Below are 17315 nucleotides of genomic sequence, written 5' to 3' on the forward strand. Positions count from 1 at the left end.
TGTTACTCTTCTCTCAAGAGATCTAAGAGGCAGGGAAATTACAATTCAGGAGTACTTCTATGAACGTTAGATGTCTAACCCAACCTCAAACCATGCAGACAGGGTGTTTTTCTGCCATCCACTTTGTGATTTTGGAACTTGTACTTAAAAAGAAAAAGACAGACTCATAAATAAGAATCACAATAGCACAGTCTACGTCAGCTTATGGCATCCATTTGAGTTTTGAAAGGCTCCATCAACACTCACATCCCCATGGGATAAAAAGGCAGCCCATTGTATTATTTACAGACACTGGCAGTGCACTGAAGGTCACAGATTCTGTTACAATAAACAGACGTATATTAACAGGCCAGTCAGGTTTATGGTGTCATTGTCTCTCTTAGTTTAAAGGTTTGTTTTTAGTCTTTGCTCTCAGTTTTCTAAATGTAATTGGAGCTGGACCCTCTTGTGGGTTGCACCAGGCATTCCTTGGGGAGTCCCAGAGAAGAAAATGTGTCCCTGCCCAGCACAAAGGGGAAAATGGTCGAGAGTGGCTGTGGTAGACATCTGGTGTATGCTCAGGGAGAAGGTTTTGTCTTTTTTTTCCCCCCACACCCTATGTACTTTATAATGGACATTGGTTAAGACTAAAATTTTATGAAGATTTTGTTGTTTTCTTTTCCTGTTGCCAAAAATGAGAAAAGAAATCTCTCCATGGAAGTATAATGAGGCTGCTTGAGTGAAAACACACTGACTGCCCCATGTGGATCACTTTCATCATAATTAATTGGGCTATTAAAGCTTATAAACCAGACAATCTATGAAGTAGTACTGTTAGATTCAAGGGAGAAAAGTGTCAGCTGAGGGCAGTGTTAACAGTAGGAGAGTAATAAACCCAGTTATTCTGTAAAACTAATCCCATTTGCAGAACCACCCCAAAGAGAAGTCACCTTTATAACACTTGCACTTCTTGAGTTTTCCTAGAATTAGCCGTATTCAGTTCACATCCCTGACATTGACCCCTCCTTAGATGCTGTTCTTCATGTAGTAACTATTCCTTTTCCAGAATTATTAGTGCTTTAAAGGACATAGCAAAAAAACCAAACCCAGATGCCCATCTTCTGCTTTTTAAATTCTCCCTTCTATTCCCAATAAAGCCTGTGACAAAAAGATCCCTTTTTTGAACGTTCCAGAGAAGTGACCTAAAGTTGGACTGGACAGATAAAGTTCTTTAGAGATTTTCTATACCCCCTATTTGCCTCTCAGCTCTTTTCAGGCATCATAGATGAGTTCAGAAGATACAGGGAGCTACTAAGGTGCTTTCTATCATTTTCTTGCAACTGTGTTTTTTCTGCAGCTCATTTTGACACAGTGCTTAACTGTGATGTATCTCAGAGGCTTAGTCCAAGTAAGGAGTTGTTGATCCTACTCATGGAAAGGAAAATGCTCCTTATAAAGTGATCAAGAGGTTTAAGCTTCCTCCCAGCTGTTCTGCTTCTTTATAGCCAAATGAAAGATTTGGCTCACAGGTGAAATTGCTTTTGATCTGCTACTCCCTTAATTTGTGAGGAAAAGGCCTTCAGGAGCCAGGCTGGTCAGCTGGCATCTTAATCACATGAAATGCCAGATGGATCACTTAGCTATAGTGACCTGTCAAAAAATTCACAGAATCTGATTCTGGGAAGTAATAGGTATTCCAGAAGTGTGGAACAAAGGGTACCACAGCAGAGAGGAGCATTTGGCTAAGACCTGTGTTTTTAGAGACAGGAGGACATGCAACCTTTACAACTGTTTCAGTAATGATGGTGGAGGCTTGACGTCAGATCCTGATGTCCTTTTTGCTCTCTGAATTCTGCCTTGATCTTCCAGAAGTCAGGCAAAACCGAGTACTATGCTGTGGAGAAAGATGAAGCAAATTTTAGTGAGTGCTAGCACTGCTCCTGTGCATTTGCACCTGCATAAATTCTGTCAGAATAAAAACAATCCAGCGTGGAAATCTAGGAACTTCCCTTCATCTTCACTAAGACACCATTACAAAATTGGGCTCAGGGCTTTGTAACACTGTGTACTGACAATAAACGTTGTGTTACACAGAGGCATTGAAAGTGTTTGTATTGTGTCAAGAAAGGTGGTGCATTAGAAAAACAATCAGTTCAAGTTTGAATTACTTGAATTGTATAAAGACCCAATAGCAGTATAGGTTCTGAGTGATTTGCAGTCCAGAGCACCTTGAACCTGAATGTCTTTTAGGTCATTTAGTAAGGAGCCTAAAGTTTTGAGGTTGGGGGTTGCTTCCTTCTTTCTCCTCTGTTTCAGAAATCTGTATCTCAAATGCCATCCATAGGAAGTATTTGCAAAAAGAAATGAATTGCTTAGAGAGGAACTGGGAGGAGGTTTCCTTCCTGAAATCAGAGCTGGCAATCTTTCTAAGTTATTTAATGGTCCCAGTTTCTGAAAACATATTGAAGGAAATATCTTAACAATGAGATAGCCCCTTCGCCAAATACTAATTGGTGGTGTGTCAGATTTACCTCAGCAGTATGTTCTGACTTCATATCTCCTCCTCTCCTGTTACCTCTCAGATGGGTGTTTGTTTGTTTGTTTGATTCTGTTTTAGGGGTACACGGAAGGCTGGCAGCCTCAGTCAGAACACAGCGTACTCTTAGCTATCTATTTGTTCAGCCTGAGAATGCACCCTCTGAGACAGAAACCTGTACAATTTAAATCTATTTGGAGAAATTTCTGGGGTTTTTTCAGCTACTTTTTCGTCCTACTCAATTGACCTCAGAAGTATTTTGTAAGTTCTCAGTGGTGTTATTTCAGATTGCCAGTACAACATAGCCAGTTCTGAAGGGGGACCTGGCATGTGTTTAACTGTGCACAGCACCACGGCACAATAGTTTCAGACAGGAAATGAAGATGAAGGATGTGTCCATTTAAAATTGGGGGGGGGGGGATTTCAGGCAGTCAGGATATGAAAAAACAAGGTGAAATAAACACTGAATTATAAACCAGGAATTCCTGCCTCTGACTCATGGGGCAAATCCTTCGGGGGTAAGTCCACAAAAGGAATGAGGCGCCTCGGTGCTGACAGTCTAAACTATTAGGTTAGAGGCCACCGTGTACCCTTAGCAGATATTTGTTGAGGGAAGACTTGCTTTGACAACTGATGTCAGGAAAGACTTGACAGTTGTGAATCCTCAGTGGACAGAATTATTTCTGTCACATAATGGAAAGGCAAGGAAGTTTGGGATCTCTCTTTGCCCTTCCCATTGGCTAGTGTAGAGGACTCCTCTGTCTGCACACTGCCTTTTGTGGTTCTCAGTGCCAGCTTTCTATGTCCCTGCTGTGTACTGAAAATAACCTACTCGAAGGAGCAGTCTCTTGGAGAAACATGGTGTCTTAAAGATGAACACTGCATTGCTCACTGTTGAGATACCCAAGTGCTTCTTTGGAAAAGGTTTTCATTCTTGTGGGACTGAAGTTGAGCATCTGTTAGTAAATAGGGGATCTGACTTTCAGATTTGTTGGGTGCCAGCAATTCCCTTAAGAATCCAACTTTTATCAGTAAGTGCCCAGTTGCAGATGTTGGTGATTAACAGTATTGCATTGTAGCCTGTAATTGTTAACCTGAATCTCCCACTGTCTTATTTCCTTTTTTATCAGATGAAGATAATACTAATATCTCCCCAGGGAACTGAGAGTATTTATTAGTTCATTGTACAGTGCTCTAAGGAATATGTTACTATATTTAATGTTTTTGTATTGATCAAAAAGGACAGGAGAGGGCAGGGGGACATTTATACTCATATTTTTTCTTTCTTTTTTTGGTCTTGTTGCCAACAGAGAATACCAGGTCATCGTGATGCTACTTAGAACTGTCATCTCAAAGATCAGCTGGGAGAAGAAAACAAGCCAAGATGGAAAACGTTGTGAATGTTTCAAAAGCTCTGCAGCACTTATTTATGAGTTTACCAGGCTCTTCTTTTCAGAGTTGATTTCCTTAGAGGGAACAATAGAGATGTCCCTAAAGCATTTAATGGAAAAAATGACAAATAAAAATTCTAACAGGAAAGTGGCTCTAGGAACCACTGACCTAGGTTCTCATCTTTAATTTCTCCTGCTAATGCGATTTTTCCTTTCTAGCCTCCAATTCATCATGCTCTGAGGAAATAAAAGGGGAAGCTACATCTGAGGAAGTACCTTTACAGTGCAGTAACTACTGTGATGCCAGTAGGATGTAGAAATGTTTAAACTTGCTTCAAACTAGCTAACTTGGTTATCAGTAACACCCTACTGTGGCAGAACAGAGCTCAGCACAGCTTGCCCAACCATGTATGTGCTTTGACATGATCCTGCAGCTTGCGCTGAACTCCCTGTGCTGCAGCAGCTGGACTGCTGGACCAGTCTTGGATGTAACACTGCCATGAGGGCCTAATGGAAGAGCAAGCTCTGGGCTCTCTTGAAAACTTGAATAACTTCAGAAGTTCAGTACTTTACCAAGTGTTTCTCTCAGTAGAGGCACAAATATTCTTTATTCTTCACTAAATTGCTTTTCCCCTTTAGATGTTCTGATGCTTGTTGGTTAGTTTGTGTGATGGGCCTTCGAGGAATGATTGCCCACCACAGTTATTTTGGATGATGCAAAATATCAGTCTTCAGATGGGTGGATGTGCTGCACCCAGGTCAGTGAGTTTGTACCTGAAAATCCTGTTACGTGTAATCCTTATTCCTTTGATTTTAGGAGAGATTTGAAGTCACATTTGTGTCCAGTTTGTCCAGTATGGAACTCCATACCTATCCTTTTTCTGTATGGTATGATAAACCACTAACATGGATCGATCCAGTTTGGACCTAGATCTAATCTTTGCAGGCCATGTTTATCTCAGTTCCTTTAGTTTACAAAAAGAATACAGAACAAAACAGAAAAAGTACTGTCCCCAGCCCCTTAACCAGCTGGTCTTTTACACTACAATTGCTCTCCTTTTCTTACTGCTGATTAAATCACAAGGTCTGGGCCACAGGTAAGACGGTTCTCATTTTAATTAGAAAATAGTGAAAGAGAGGATGTGGATTTGTGTATACTTACGTAGTTACTGCTTTCAGCATTGCATCAAAGGCGCAGAACCAGCAAGAAATACAAAAGGGTTTTATATCCTCATTTCAAACGTTTAAATTTTCAAGCTCCAGTTACTGGCTAATATCTTTAATTTATTGTTCCTATGCAAATGTTGTTTGTATCATAAGCCTTTGACAAATGACTGACTCTTCTGTTGACAGATGTTCTTTCCAGCATCCCATGAGTGTCCATACAAAATGCATTAGTATAAGGAATGTGAAAAGGTATTTTAATAAAGAAAACTTTGAATTGAACTTTGCACTGGATGTGGCATGTTCGTGTTGGTGACCGCTTGCAAATGAGTGCCTGTGAAATTTTTGAGTGATGAACTGTATAGATATGCTGTGTAAATTAACACATGGAAGATGTCATCTCTGCAACAACTGATTCCAGGCACTTAGCTCTGGTGTCAGGAACCAGTTTAGCAGCAGGTAAATGCACTCACTTGGTTTAAGAGCTGAGCGTGGGAGTGCTTGTGTTCATGTAAGTGTGCTGAATTACAAAGGCTAAAGTTCTTCCACAAACCTTTCCACAGCTCAGGGAAGCGCTTGCTCACACTAAGCAGGTTCAGGAAGAAGCTTACTCACCCCGCAGCCTTGCTTGCTTAACTTTACACTACCTTTACTGTTGCAGAACAGAGGTCTTAGGGATGAGATACAGAAATGCTGTAAATCAGCAGACTCTTCCTCCTTGCCACTGTTAATTTTGGTTTGTTTTTCATTCCCAGCAAACTAACAGTTGCTTATTTTCTTGTCTAACTTATCTCTGTGTGCCCTTTCGTGGAAATATCAATGATGATGATGTACTGTCTGGTTCCTGCTGTAAACTACCTGAGGGTACTGAGCAGCGTGGCCGTCTGTCTGCTCCTGCTTTGGTGTCACCAGGCGAGAGGGACCCCGCCCGGAGCCCATCCTTACTGCTGCTGCTCCGGCAGCACCCGGCGCTGATCCGGTGCTGACCCCTGCTGGCAACTGACCTTGGCTTCCTTCCCTCGTAGGTTAGTGAATAGTTTATAAATGCTGGGGGACTACTTCTGTGCAGAGTAAATAATCCTGCTCATCGGTCAGTGAATAAACCTTAGAGATTATTTACTTTTCTGGGGTGTTATGTGCTTGTTCTAACTGCTGCTTTGTAAGCGTGGTTCAGTTCAAGTTCTTAATGTTGCAATTCATCACTAAGCTGTCTTGCATCATAAGCCCCCAGCTTTTGGGGGCAGGGGTAATAATGCTGTCAGACTGGCTACAGCCGATCTGTTGAGAGGGAGAGGTCAGCTACAGGAAACAGAAACAGAGTTTGAGAAAAACTGAGGTATTGAGTGAAAACCCCCCCCACCAATCAAACTAGAAATCAAACAGATTAATAAAGTATCAGCACAGAGTTAAAATGCTAGCACATTTTGTTATTTGGTATTTGAAAGTCTTTCTGAATAGGTTGGTGAAAGTAGAAAAAGCATCACTTTTACTGTTATTTGGGAGGTAATAAGCAAGTTGTCATGTCTGAAGAATGACAAAGAATGGGGCTTATTGCTTTTGAAATCTCCGCTTTAAATCACAGGTGCTCCCATTAAAAAAAAGCTTAGAGTCTAGCAATCAGGAGAAGGCGGATTGCCTGGGAGGCTTCAATTAAATGCATTTATATTTATACAGGTAATTTGTTTTCTCAGCAGCCGCAGACCTGCTGAGTGGGAAGGCTGAAAGAATTCTCACCACTGCAGGAAATAATCACTGTAGTTAAATTTTAAATTTAATAGCAAAAGAAATCACAGTTTCCTTGGGGAGGGAGTCACCTGCGAAGTCTGATGACAGGCAAACAGAAGAGCAGCATGGAGCTGAAATGAAAGATTTAGCCCAAATCAGCAAAGGTCTAAACAGCCACTGCAAAGGCACTCAGAATACGCTCCAGTTGACCTGGGGTCTGCAGTAGCACTGAACTGTCCAAGAAGACAGTCAGTTAATTTCAAGTGCTGCTGCCAGTGCATCCATCCTGCACAGGGACATGTAGTCATGAGGCACTGAGGAGCCTGTTTGATACCCACCTAGTCTAACAGACTGTGATACTGACACTGGGAATGTGCATCTACAAAAAAACCCATCATATTAAGCTGTTGGCATAATCCAAGCCCTGTTCAGTGTTTGCAGAGGAGCTGTGGCTGCTGAAATAGCCTGTTTCCACAAAGCACTTATCAACACTCGCACAGGGAGAGCTCAGGTTCAAATCCTCTGCACTGCCTTTTTGTTTATTCATTTTTTAACTACATGCAGAGCCAAGTCTACCGCAACTGACACAGTTTCACTTTGTGAATCGATGAGACAGTGCTACAAGGGCAGAAAAGCCTCACCTGTGAACTTCATGTTGTTCAGAGCAGCCAAACTGATGGCCCTGACTGACTGTGGTCCTCGTGGAACTTAACCTGTGGCTCTCACCACCCACCCAGGCTGTTCCCTAGAGGGACCTTCTGTGGTAGTTCAGGCTTCAGACAGCAGTAAGTTGTGGAAATGTCCTCTCCCAAGTGCAGTCACCACTTCCCAGCCCTGGCTTTTCCTTAGGGAACTCTCTGCTCTGTCTGGGGTAAGTGCTTCCAAGGCAGTGAAAATGAGAGCTGCTAGTCAGTCCTCAGGGGTGGTGGGGACAGGGAGGTTGACATCAGTGGGGCAGAGGTGAAGGCTTTGTCTTAAGTGGGCTGAGTCATGGTATTACTGGAAGGGGTGAACTTTGCTTGATGATGGGCTGTGAGAGCTAATGGAAGAAAAAATTGTCAAGTGTATTAAGATGCGGTCAGAGTGTAAGTCAGTTAATGATAATTACAGCCACCAGGTTATTAAATTAACATGAGATTGTCAATAAGAAATATAGATTGCTTTGGAATCATTTTAAATTATTTAAAGCATGGCAATAGTGCAAATGTCACAGTCTCCATTAATTCAAAACTTGGTTTTGATTTTACTACTGTTTCAGTTGGTATTTTATATTTTTGTTTCAACTTCATGATCATTAAAGGAACAGGAGCTTTAGGGAGCAAGACATTCTTATTTAGGAATGCCAAAAGCTGGGATGAGGCAAAAGCTCAGAGGTGGCTGGAGATGAGCTGTGATTCTGCAGTGTGATCCATGGCAGGGCTGAAATCAGGTAAAGCCAAGAGTGTCTAAATGCAGTCCTTGCATGCAAAATGACAGATCAAATTTTCCAGCCACCGGTTGTGTCCCTGTCACACTGTCAGATGATCAGCAGTAGACAGCCTGAATTGCTTCAACTACTTAGGCCACTACTTGTCACAAGCAGACTGTACCTGCTGTTCCTGATACTTCTGTAACTGTCACCAAGTGGCCTCTAGGTAAGCATTTAGCATTTTGCACTGCCCTGGACTCCTGGCAGTGCCTGTGTATAGACCAAAGGAGCAGCAATGAGCTAACTCCCTGTCTGCAATTTCCAGACAAATTTGGTGAACAGAGCTCAGCCTGACTCAGGGCATTCCTCAGGACTGGAAGAACAAATCTGAATGTACTTACACCATGTGTTGGCACTCTTGAAAAACTGGTTCCACCTGTGGGTGCTGAGCCTGTAACAGCCTCTAGACAATCTGTCCTCCTTGGCTGGAAGTCAGAGACCTTAAGGGAGCAGAGACGGGAAATGTGCAGGCTTACGAAGAGAGATTCACGTTCCTCCCAGGGACCCTGGGGACTAGCTGATCTCTACACAAGGATGGTATGTTCAGCATGACTGAAAGTATTAGCTGGCTCAGCCCTGGAGCCTCAGAACATTGTGTACACTGCTTAAATCCAGTTTAGTCATTGCTGGAGGGAAGCAAGGCTGCCCTGCTGGAAAACAACCCTGACACACACCTGTGCTTTGTCAAACAAGAATACTGGAAGGGTTTTCTTTAACTAGCTTTACTTCCTTTCCCCTTCTTTTTCTTTCTTTTCCATTTTTTTTTCTGAAGCTGATCCTTTCCCATTGACTTGATTTCTTCCTGACTGCTCCAGGATGAATCACACTGTCCCACATCTATTCTGAATGGGACTGTGGAAAGCAGACCTGATGTCCCCTACAAGCAGAGAATGAGGATTGATGCTTTTTAATTACAAGTTTCCTGCATATGGTCTAGTTTTTCAGCTTGTAATCATGAGCAGTGTAATAGAGACTTTAGTAAATTGCTGCCTTTTCCTCATCTGTAGCATATATGTCAGATTTTAATGTTTAACGGTTATTATCTCTGACACTAATTAGTGCACTGAGTGGCTGGCAAAGGTCACATCTGTGTTTTCTTCATCACATACAAACATGGATAGGGCTGTATGCTCACACCAAGTGATTCTCCTAATTGCTGTGTCTTCTGGAGCCATTTCCACCAGCACAAAAATCACTGGTTTTACTTGGTGGCTGCTTCATGCCTACTTTGTACTTGTGTCTGTGAAAGACAAGCTTGAGGGCAAAGGGGTGTGAGCAGCCATCACATCCACAGCACGTGTTCCCTGTGCTGTGGACATGCACCCTAAATCAGAGCAATCACACTTCATGCATCCTTGACTTTTCAAGTGCTGTGCCATTGCAAAAGGATGAATTTGTTCCCTTTCCATGAGGAAATGAATGGAGCTTTTATACCCTGTCTTTGACCAAAGCACTTAGGTGGTTTTAGGCCCAGTAGATGGTTTGTAATAGCAGGCAAATTGATAACTCAGGTGCTTTGATGCAGCCCTTTTATTTACAAAGAAAGTACAAAATTCTGTTTCCTTGAAGTGAGGAGGAATCAGACAATAGGAGACACTTTGCGTGCAATTTCAGGCCTTTCAGCCAGCACTTTCCCCAGAAGCACTCCACCAGCCTTTTTTCTCGAGGTCATTCTTGTAGTGTTTACTTGGTTCTGCCTGGTTTTGAGAGCAGGCTGCTCCTGTCAGACCACAGGAGCACACAGTTGCTCCGAGCACTGCCCTCCCCCCCACATCTTCAAAGCTCAACATTTTTCAGCAGGAGGAAACCTTGAATGCATCAGCTTCTCCAGGTTTGCCCTTTTGCCTGTTTCAGCTGCCTGCTTCTGCACGAGAGCGTGTTTGTTTCTTATACAAAAGAATATCCAGTGAAAGCCAACATTAAACCTGTTGGGGTCATAAGCTTTTGTCTGAGCACTGTCTGGATGGCATTAGGGTTGGATACTCCGCATGTGTCCCTGTGCTGATGAAAAATAAGACTTTGCACACTAATTGTCTGCGAGGAACAGCAATATGTGATGGAATTGGGGCCCAACGAGATTCTCACTGCCCAAATTCCAGTGTGCCTGCCCCTGCCTCTCTGTTGGGCACTTTCACAGATGGAGTTTTAGGTGGCAAAGTAAGGGTGAATTGCCATGTTGGTGGCACCGTTCTGGAGCTCACTGTGTGTAGGTGATGCCCAGCACCAGCTTTCTGCCCTGGCACCTCAGGTGTGGGAGCAAGGGCTGGATGTTTGCACTCTGCAAAATACCCTGTTGATCAATAAGCAGTACGCATTGCTAATACTGGGTTGAATTTCTCTGTGTTCTTTGCCCTACTTATCATATTTAACCTTGGATTTATTTGTAGAGAACTGCACAGAAAGTCCTGTTTAAGAAAGGAAGAAACAGAGAGAAATCCTGGAGGTGGTGTGTTTTCTTGCAATATTTTCCTGGATAGTTTCCAGTCTCTTAATGAATGAACACTGACATCTAAACCATCCTCAGGGGACATTCAGGATCCATCTGAGTTCAGTAAGAGGTTCCTAAATAGCTGCAGCAAGCCCATACTTCAAAAGAAATAAATTTTGCTATTTTAAAACATGCAAGTTTTGGAAGGCTTCGAATATCCAGATGAATTCTCTGTCTCAATGCAGTAGAAGGCAGCAGTGACTGGTGAGTCGCACTCAGATCTGGAAGGTTTTAATATTGTCTGGAATCTGGATTTGATGTTCTAAAACCTTAAGACTGTGTTTAGTTTACTTTCTTTCCCAGAGCAGACTGTGCATGTACTTATCAGATTCCTTACTGTATCTCACTGGATTTATGTGAAAAATATATTATGTTATCTATCAGTCCTTGGAATTTTGACTCGGGGATTCTGGTGTGAAAGATTACTGAGCAATGTTTAATTGAAAGATTTAATGATACTCTGAACAGGACATGACTCATTCTTAAAACAACAGGGAACAGCTCCTCTGTATGAAAGAAACCAAGGTCATATGAAGACAGATGTTGCCCTGCACAGTGTGATTCTATCTGCAGTAGGTAGCAATGTAAGATGACTCTGGAAGCTGAGCAGAAGGATCAGGGCAGATTTGGAGACTGAATTATGCACCTGGTCACTAAAATCACAAAGCGAGGCTGAGCAGAGTATTCTCAGTGCCTGATGTTAGACACCTACCTTGGATGTCTGAGCTAAGAGGCTACTCTGCTCTCTAGTACTGAGAGTCCTATTAGGAACTGCCCTTTGGAGCTGCCTGGTCTTTTTCACTACCCATAATACGTAGTCTAAGGAGCACAGATACCTTATTTAGCCACCTGAATGATTGTCACAGTGAGATTGTATTTAATACATCTCTGAGCTGAGGTCCTTATCCTAGACCGATATACAGTTAATATTATTGGAGGGAAGGAAATTATGAAGTCCAGAACAAAAATTCAGCTGGGGGGGCACTGAGAACATTTGGCTTTGGAGGCTGGGTCCAAATCTGTTACAGAAATGGGCCAGCATGGAGCTGCCACTGGTGTTTGGTTGGTTGTAGGGAGAGGAAGGCAGGGTTGAATCTTGGCTGTGATTGTGCTGTGTGAATAGACAAGCAGTTAATGCTCTGTCAGAGGCAGTTCTTTAACATGGGAAAATGTCAGTCCTGTGTTTGCTTTCAGAGTTGTGCTCTTGTTTGTTCCGGGGTGTAACTGCACCTTTGTGTTCCCATTGTTTAAGCCTGGTCTCCTCAGCAAAGCTCAGTGCCTGACTTGCCCTGTTTAAAAGAAGATATTGCCCCTTGTTTTATTCCAAAATGTTGGACTGACTGGCATAGACACTTGGGTTTATTCTATGACATATGGGCCACAATGATGCTGCTGCTCAGTTAAAGGTTACTGATTACTGTTACAGAGATTGCAGTTCCTGACACCATGGCAAAGTTAATGTAAATGAAGGTTTTAGCAAAGTTCAGATTTTAAATTACGCTGTCTATATCTGCACAACAGCTTAAATGGGATCAGCCTTATGAAAACAATGCATGTTGCACCTTCAGAACATGGGAAATGCCCTGACAGGCATCCATCTATGCCAGTTCTCCATCTCAGTTGAGAAAGCAAAGTCTCTTCAGTGTCCTATCCCTCTTTTGTAACTAAAAACTCACTTCATGCTGCAATTTCTGATTCTGTTTTACCAGGTATACATTCAGCTCTGGATCAAATATTAATCCTCTCAGAACAAGGACACCCGAGCAAGATTTGCTATTTTTATGGTAGTGATGTTTAGACCTCATGCCAGCATGATCCAGGAACAATTCCCATTAAATCTATTGATGTGAGTCTTTCCTCAAAGGGGGACATTCAGGAAACCCTACCTGAATTATCTCTTAAAATAGATTAGTTAAATCCTGTTAAACCCCATGCAGATATTCATATTCAGAATTAAGTGTTGTTAATTGCGTTTAGAGTACTTCACCGTGAAACTGAAGAAAGCTAAATCAAATGAAGACCACTTTAATTCTGAGTAACAGCACTCATGCAGGACTCCAGTGTAACTTCACTAACCACTCTCAAGTCACACTTGTCATTCATTCAGATTAATATTTCTGACTTCCCCTGTGAAGGGAAAATAAAATCATTATAGATGACTTGACTACACATTCTGCTTCTCCCCCCAGAAAAACTTTATGGACCTAGCTCCTCCTGAATGTTGGACAGTTGGAGTTCTGGATCTGAAGGTTGCTGTTTGTTTCTAGTCTATAGTCAATGCTCTTTTCCCCTTACTAACCCATTAAATTAGGAACATCAGTGTGGAACCTTAGCATCTGTCCAGGAAAGAGCAGATGGGGACTGCTGGCTGGTGTTAATGTTCCTGTGGTAGAGCTGTGCATGTGGAAAAGTTGCAGTGTATGTGCCTGGTTTAAATATGTAGCTTCAGCTGTTCTGTATCAGGAGTACTAAATTTACTTGTAGATTTAAAATAGGTGAATGAGTTCGCAGCTGAAGGGTCAGGACGTGTTGTTTATTTTGTGCTTTGCTTTTCCTGATTAATAGAAAGTTGTCTGTAGCATCTGATGTTATTGTCAAGGACTTCTGGTGTAATGCCTGCGGAGACAAAATGTAGACTAGTGCCAGTGTATCCCCAGTACCTTCCCCCAGCTTTGTATTTTGTCACAGTTGTGGTCTGAAGTACTCCAGCACTCAGCCAGCACATATTCTGACTCACAGAGGTCTCTGTGGAGGGAGGGGTATTGACTTCTCCATCATGTGCAGATCAAATTTCAGGCTTTTAGAGTTTTGTGCCTTTGCCAGGTACACTGAAATACAGATACCAGCTCTCACAACCTTCATGTGACTTTGGCAGCGTGCGCGTGGCTGTTCTGCAGGGCAGACTCACCTCTTCCCCAGGGATAGATGGCATCGCTGCTGTAGGTATGCACCAGCCATTTTCCCTATGTGGGTTCAGTGCTGGGGGGGGAGACTGGCCTGTGTGAGAAGCATCAGGAAGGTTTTTTGCAGGTCTGGGGAAATCAGTGTGAATTCAGAGCATTCAGAGTGTCTGACCTAGGCTGCATTGCAAAGCACCTTCCCTGGGAACAGGTCTGCCTGTGGGTGACACCTCAGCAGCACGGCTCTAGCTCTGCATGCCCTGCTGACCTTGCTTTAGCCTGTTCTGTGAAGCCACTTGACAGCCACTTGGGCAGCCACAAGAGAGGCTGTGCTGCTGCCCAGCACCTCAGCCCACAGCTGCAGGGCGATAGGTGGGAGTTAGAACCTCCCCAGCTCTAGAAATGTCTTTTCTGAGACACATTTCTTGATGTGAGGAGTAGCATGTAGCTGTTTCTCCACAGGTACTTGGCAATCTAGAAACCTTTAGTAAATTAAAAATAAAGGACAGAGGGAAAGAGGAAGATCAGAAGGACAAATGAGGAGGAGAGGATCTATCTTCAGCCCAGCTTTAAAAATGAAGCAGCAATACAAAAAAAAAAAAAACAAACCCACAGAATCATGTGCTTTAGCACAGGAAGCAACAAATGCTCAGAGCTTCTGAAGGTCCCAGGGGCTTTTAGAAGTCAAGCTGAAGCTAGGCCCACATACCCAAGGAGAATATGACCTGGCTGCGCTCCTTTATGCCAGTGAGAAGCCAGGCAGAAGCACTGCTGATCAGCGGCTGGGATCAGCTGGTGGGGAGAAATGATGGGTTGGAGGCCAAGATGGACAGATTGGCAACTTACTGAACTCAGGTCCAAAGGCAATGGTGAACTATTGGCAGGGAAAGAACTGGGAGGTGCTGGGGACGCTATTGCTTCAGTATCTGATAAGCAGAAGGTAGGCACACAAGCACAGGAAGGAGTGTAGCATTCAGGAAGCTCATTCTCTCCTTGGTACCCATAGTCAGAACCAGCTGGAGCCCACTGGGAAACGTTGGCCATGCAAGTGCTTGCTGGGTTGCTGCACACATTGAGTGGCCTGGGGGACTTGTTTTTTTTTTCCATGGTAAGCATCCTTCCATTGCATTTAATACTGTACAGATAACAACTGTAAAGCTGTTCTCTGACATGCACACAGGACCACGTACGCCAAGATTCATGCGTTCAGGCACAGCTGCTGCCTCATTCATTCTAAATCTTCTCAGCATTAAATTGCAAGCAGGTCTGTCCTGCAGTTCTCGGGTCTTCCCCAGGAGATCTGATGGCAACGAGAAGTTTGTGAAAACCATTTGGAAACCCAAATCTCGTGTAATATTCTCTACCCACAAAAGTACAAGCTTTAAACTGTCCTGAGCTGTGAAATTCTGATGGGGGCATTAGAGAGAAATGAACTGAGCCTCACAGCAGCTCTGGGAGAGAAATATTTCTTTTTATTTTACAGCGTGCTTTTAAAAGGCATTTAAATGTCTGCCTCACATATTCCAAGTGATTAAAGTAATTTTTTTCAAAAGCAGCTCCTGACTACAGATACCTATTTCTAGAACCTGCAGGCCTGTTGTTCCTCAGAATGACTGCATATTTATACGTTGGATCCTGAAATGTTAAAAATAAATATGCATTACTTTATTCTCTTTTTGTAGGATGGGTGGAAGATAAATAAGCCAACAAATGAATTTACTCATACAGCACTGAATGATTCAAAAATGCAGAGATTCTTCCTTTTTCCCTCTTCCATCTGACTGGGACTTGCCTTTAGAAGAGGATTCCCATATGTGCCACAAAGCTCAGAGGCAGGTAACCTGGTCAGTCACAGCTTGTGCCCAGTTTTTCCCAGTGGCTGGCTCCAGCCCCTGCTCAGCACATACCCCTCTATGGAAGAAGCCTCTGCTGAGCACCTACATTTAGGTGCAAAAATACTCCTCTTGAGGTCAAGCCTTTATAAGGCCACATGTTGCCCAAGTCAGGTGCAAATGCAGGGCAGGAAGAGCTTCAGAAATTCTAGTGAATTGTTTATGGTTTAACACAGCTAAAACCAAACCGTCAGCCACAGTTTCAGCCACAGTCCCTGTTCCTGTGGGGAAAACCTGTTGTTAAGAAACCAACCGTTATCTTATCTTCAGCCTTTGGAAACATTAACATCAGTTTTGTGTAATGATTCAAAGGTCTGCCTATATACAGTGACAGCTATGGAAAGAAGCCTATGCTAGATGATTGAATGCACTTTCACATATATTTTAAATATGTTGTCTTTTTAATTAAAAGATTGCAGGATAAATAAAGGTGATGCAGTGATGCTCACACAGTGCAACTTCTTGTTGGGTTCCTTCAGGTTGTAGAGACTCAAGACTTCTAAGTTTGCGGCTTGGACATCCAACAGCTTGAAGGTTCTGGCACTCCATTTGGTGAGCTCAGACCTCTCCTTGCTGGAGCAGGTTGTGGTGGGTGCTGGCCACTGTCAGTACCTCTGGTTTTATAGCCACATGCAGGAATCCTGGTTTTAAAACCAGCCAGCTAGGGGCCTTGAAGAACTCCAAGATGCCGGGTGATAAAACAGCAATGAATTGTAAAGGGAAAAGCAGGATGAGTGCTACTTGCACCTACTTTTGAACTAGACAGCAAAACCTACTACCTACCACCCATACAATGCTTAGTGTAACAGGGCCCCTGCCTGAGCTGTAGCTCTATATTTAACTTTTAACATTAGCTAATTTGGAGCCATTTGAATGCTGTGCACATATCCCACTAAATGTCAGCTAGTAAATAAATTATTTTTTGCCTCATCGCTGCATGAAGTATCATAAATCTGAACACTGGTGCGAAATGAAGGGAGTCTGAAAGGTTTTGAGGAATTCGTCATGTTTTAATTTGAACTGAAATTGTTAAAGAGGAACAAAGTGACATTGCCAAATTAATCCATGGGGTGGCTAAAGAAACCCGGCTAGCTAAGGCCAACATCCATCTAACCCAGTGCAAATGTTGTAATCTCATTATTAACTGTCTTAGGAAGCAAGAGCAATTAAGTGAAGGGTAAAAGCAGTGGTAAGGCTGTAATTTATTGCACAGACCATTACTGGGGGAAACAACCTTTTGACAGAGATATTTCTTTTCTTTCTCAGTCTGCTGCAAATTGGGAAATGAGGAGAAAATAAAGAGTTCCTCTGGCACAGTGTTTCCTAGGAGCAGGGCCTCGCTGGTTCGGTAACAGGTGATTTTTGGCTATTTGTATAACGTTTAGCTACCAAACAGCTGTATTTTGTGTGCTCGCACATACACCTGCAGGCAGCAGCTCCTTCCACCACACAATGTAGTCAGGGATGACAGCGGTCAACGTTTGCCTTGGCGAGACCAACCCAGCCAAAGGCAGCGCTTCCTGGAACCGGCTGCTCCCGAAGGCGGTCAGAGCAGACGCGGGGAATGGGGAGGTTGAACGCCGCCGTTCCACCGGGGCCCTCGTTACCCGCGGCCGTTCTCAAGGCTCGGGGGCTGTACGTGTTACAGCACGGCTCCGTACCGGACCGCTACCGTTTCCTCGAGCGGCTCCGCGTTTTGGGGAGCGTTTCCTTGTGTCACGGCTGCCTGAAACTTCGGCAGCGAGAGGCCGCCGGACAGAACGGGCGAATCC

General features: G+C 43.4%; 1 protein-coding gene across 4 annotated transcripts in view; it reads left to right on the forward strand.

The window, feature by feature from the left end:
* The window catches only part of PECAM1 (platelet and endothelial cell adhesion molecule 1), a 28995-nt gene extending 23643 nt beyond the window's left edge, over window positions 1-5352 (forward strand). For all 4 annotated transcript variants that reach the window (XM_061455318.1, XM_061455319.1, XM_061455320.1 and 1 more), the window contains one exon: window positions 3826-5352. Coding sequence is in view for 2 of the 4 variants with exons in the window: in XM_061455319.1 (XP_061311303.1) it covers window positions 3826-3845 (20 nt within the window). In the remaining 2 variants the exon portion in view is untranslated. The remainder of the gene's footprint in view (window positions 1-3825) is intronic.
* Window positions 5353-17315: the final 11963 nt, after the last annotated feature.

Source organism: Pezoporus flaviventris, unplaced genomic scaffold, assembly GCF_033815535.1.
Source record: "Pezoporus flaviventris isolate CSIRO_AGI_PZ_B2104156 unplaced genomic scaffold, CSIRO_AGI_Pfla_v1 ptg000020l, whole genome shotgun sequence".
Lineage (NCBI taxonomy): Eukaryota > Metazoa > Chordata > Aves > Psittaciformes > Psittacidae > Pezoporus > Pezoporus flaviventris.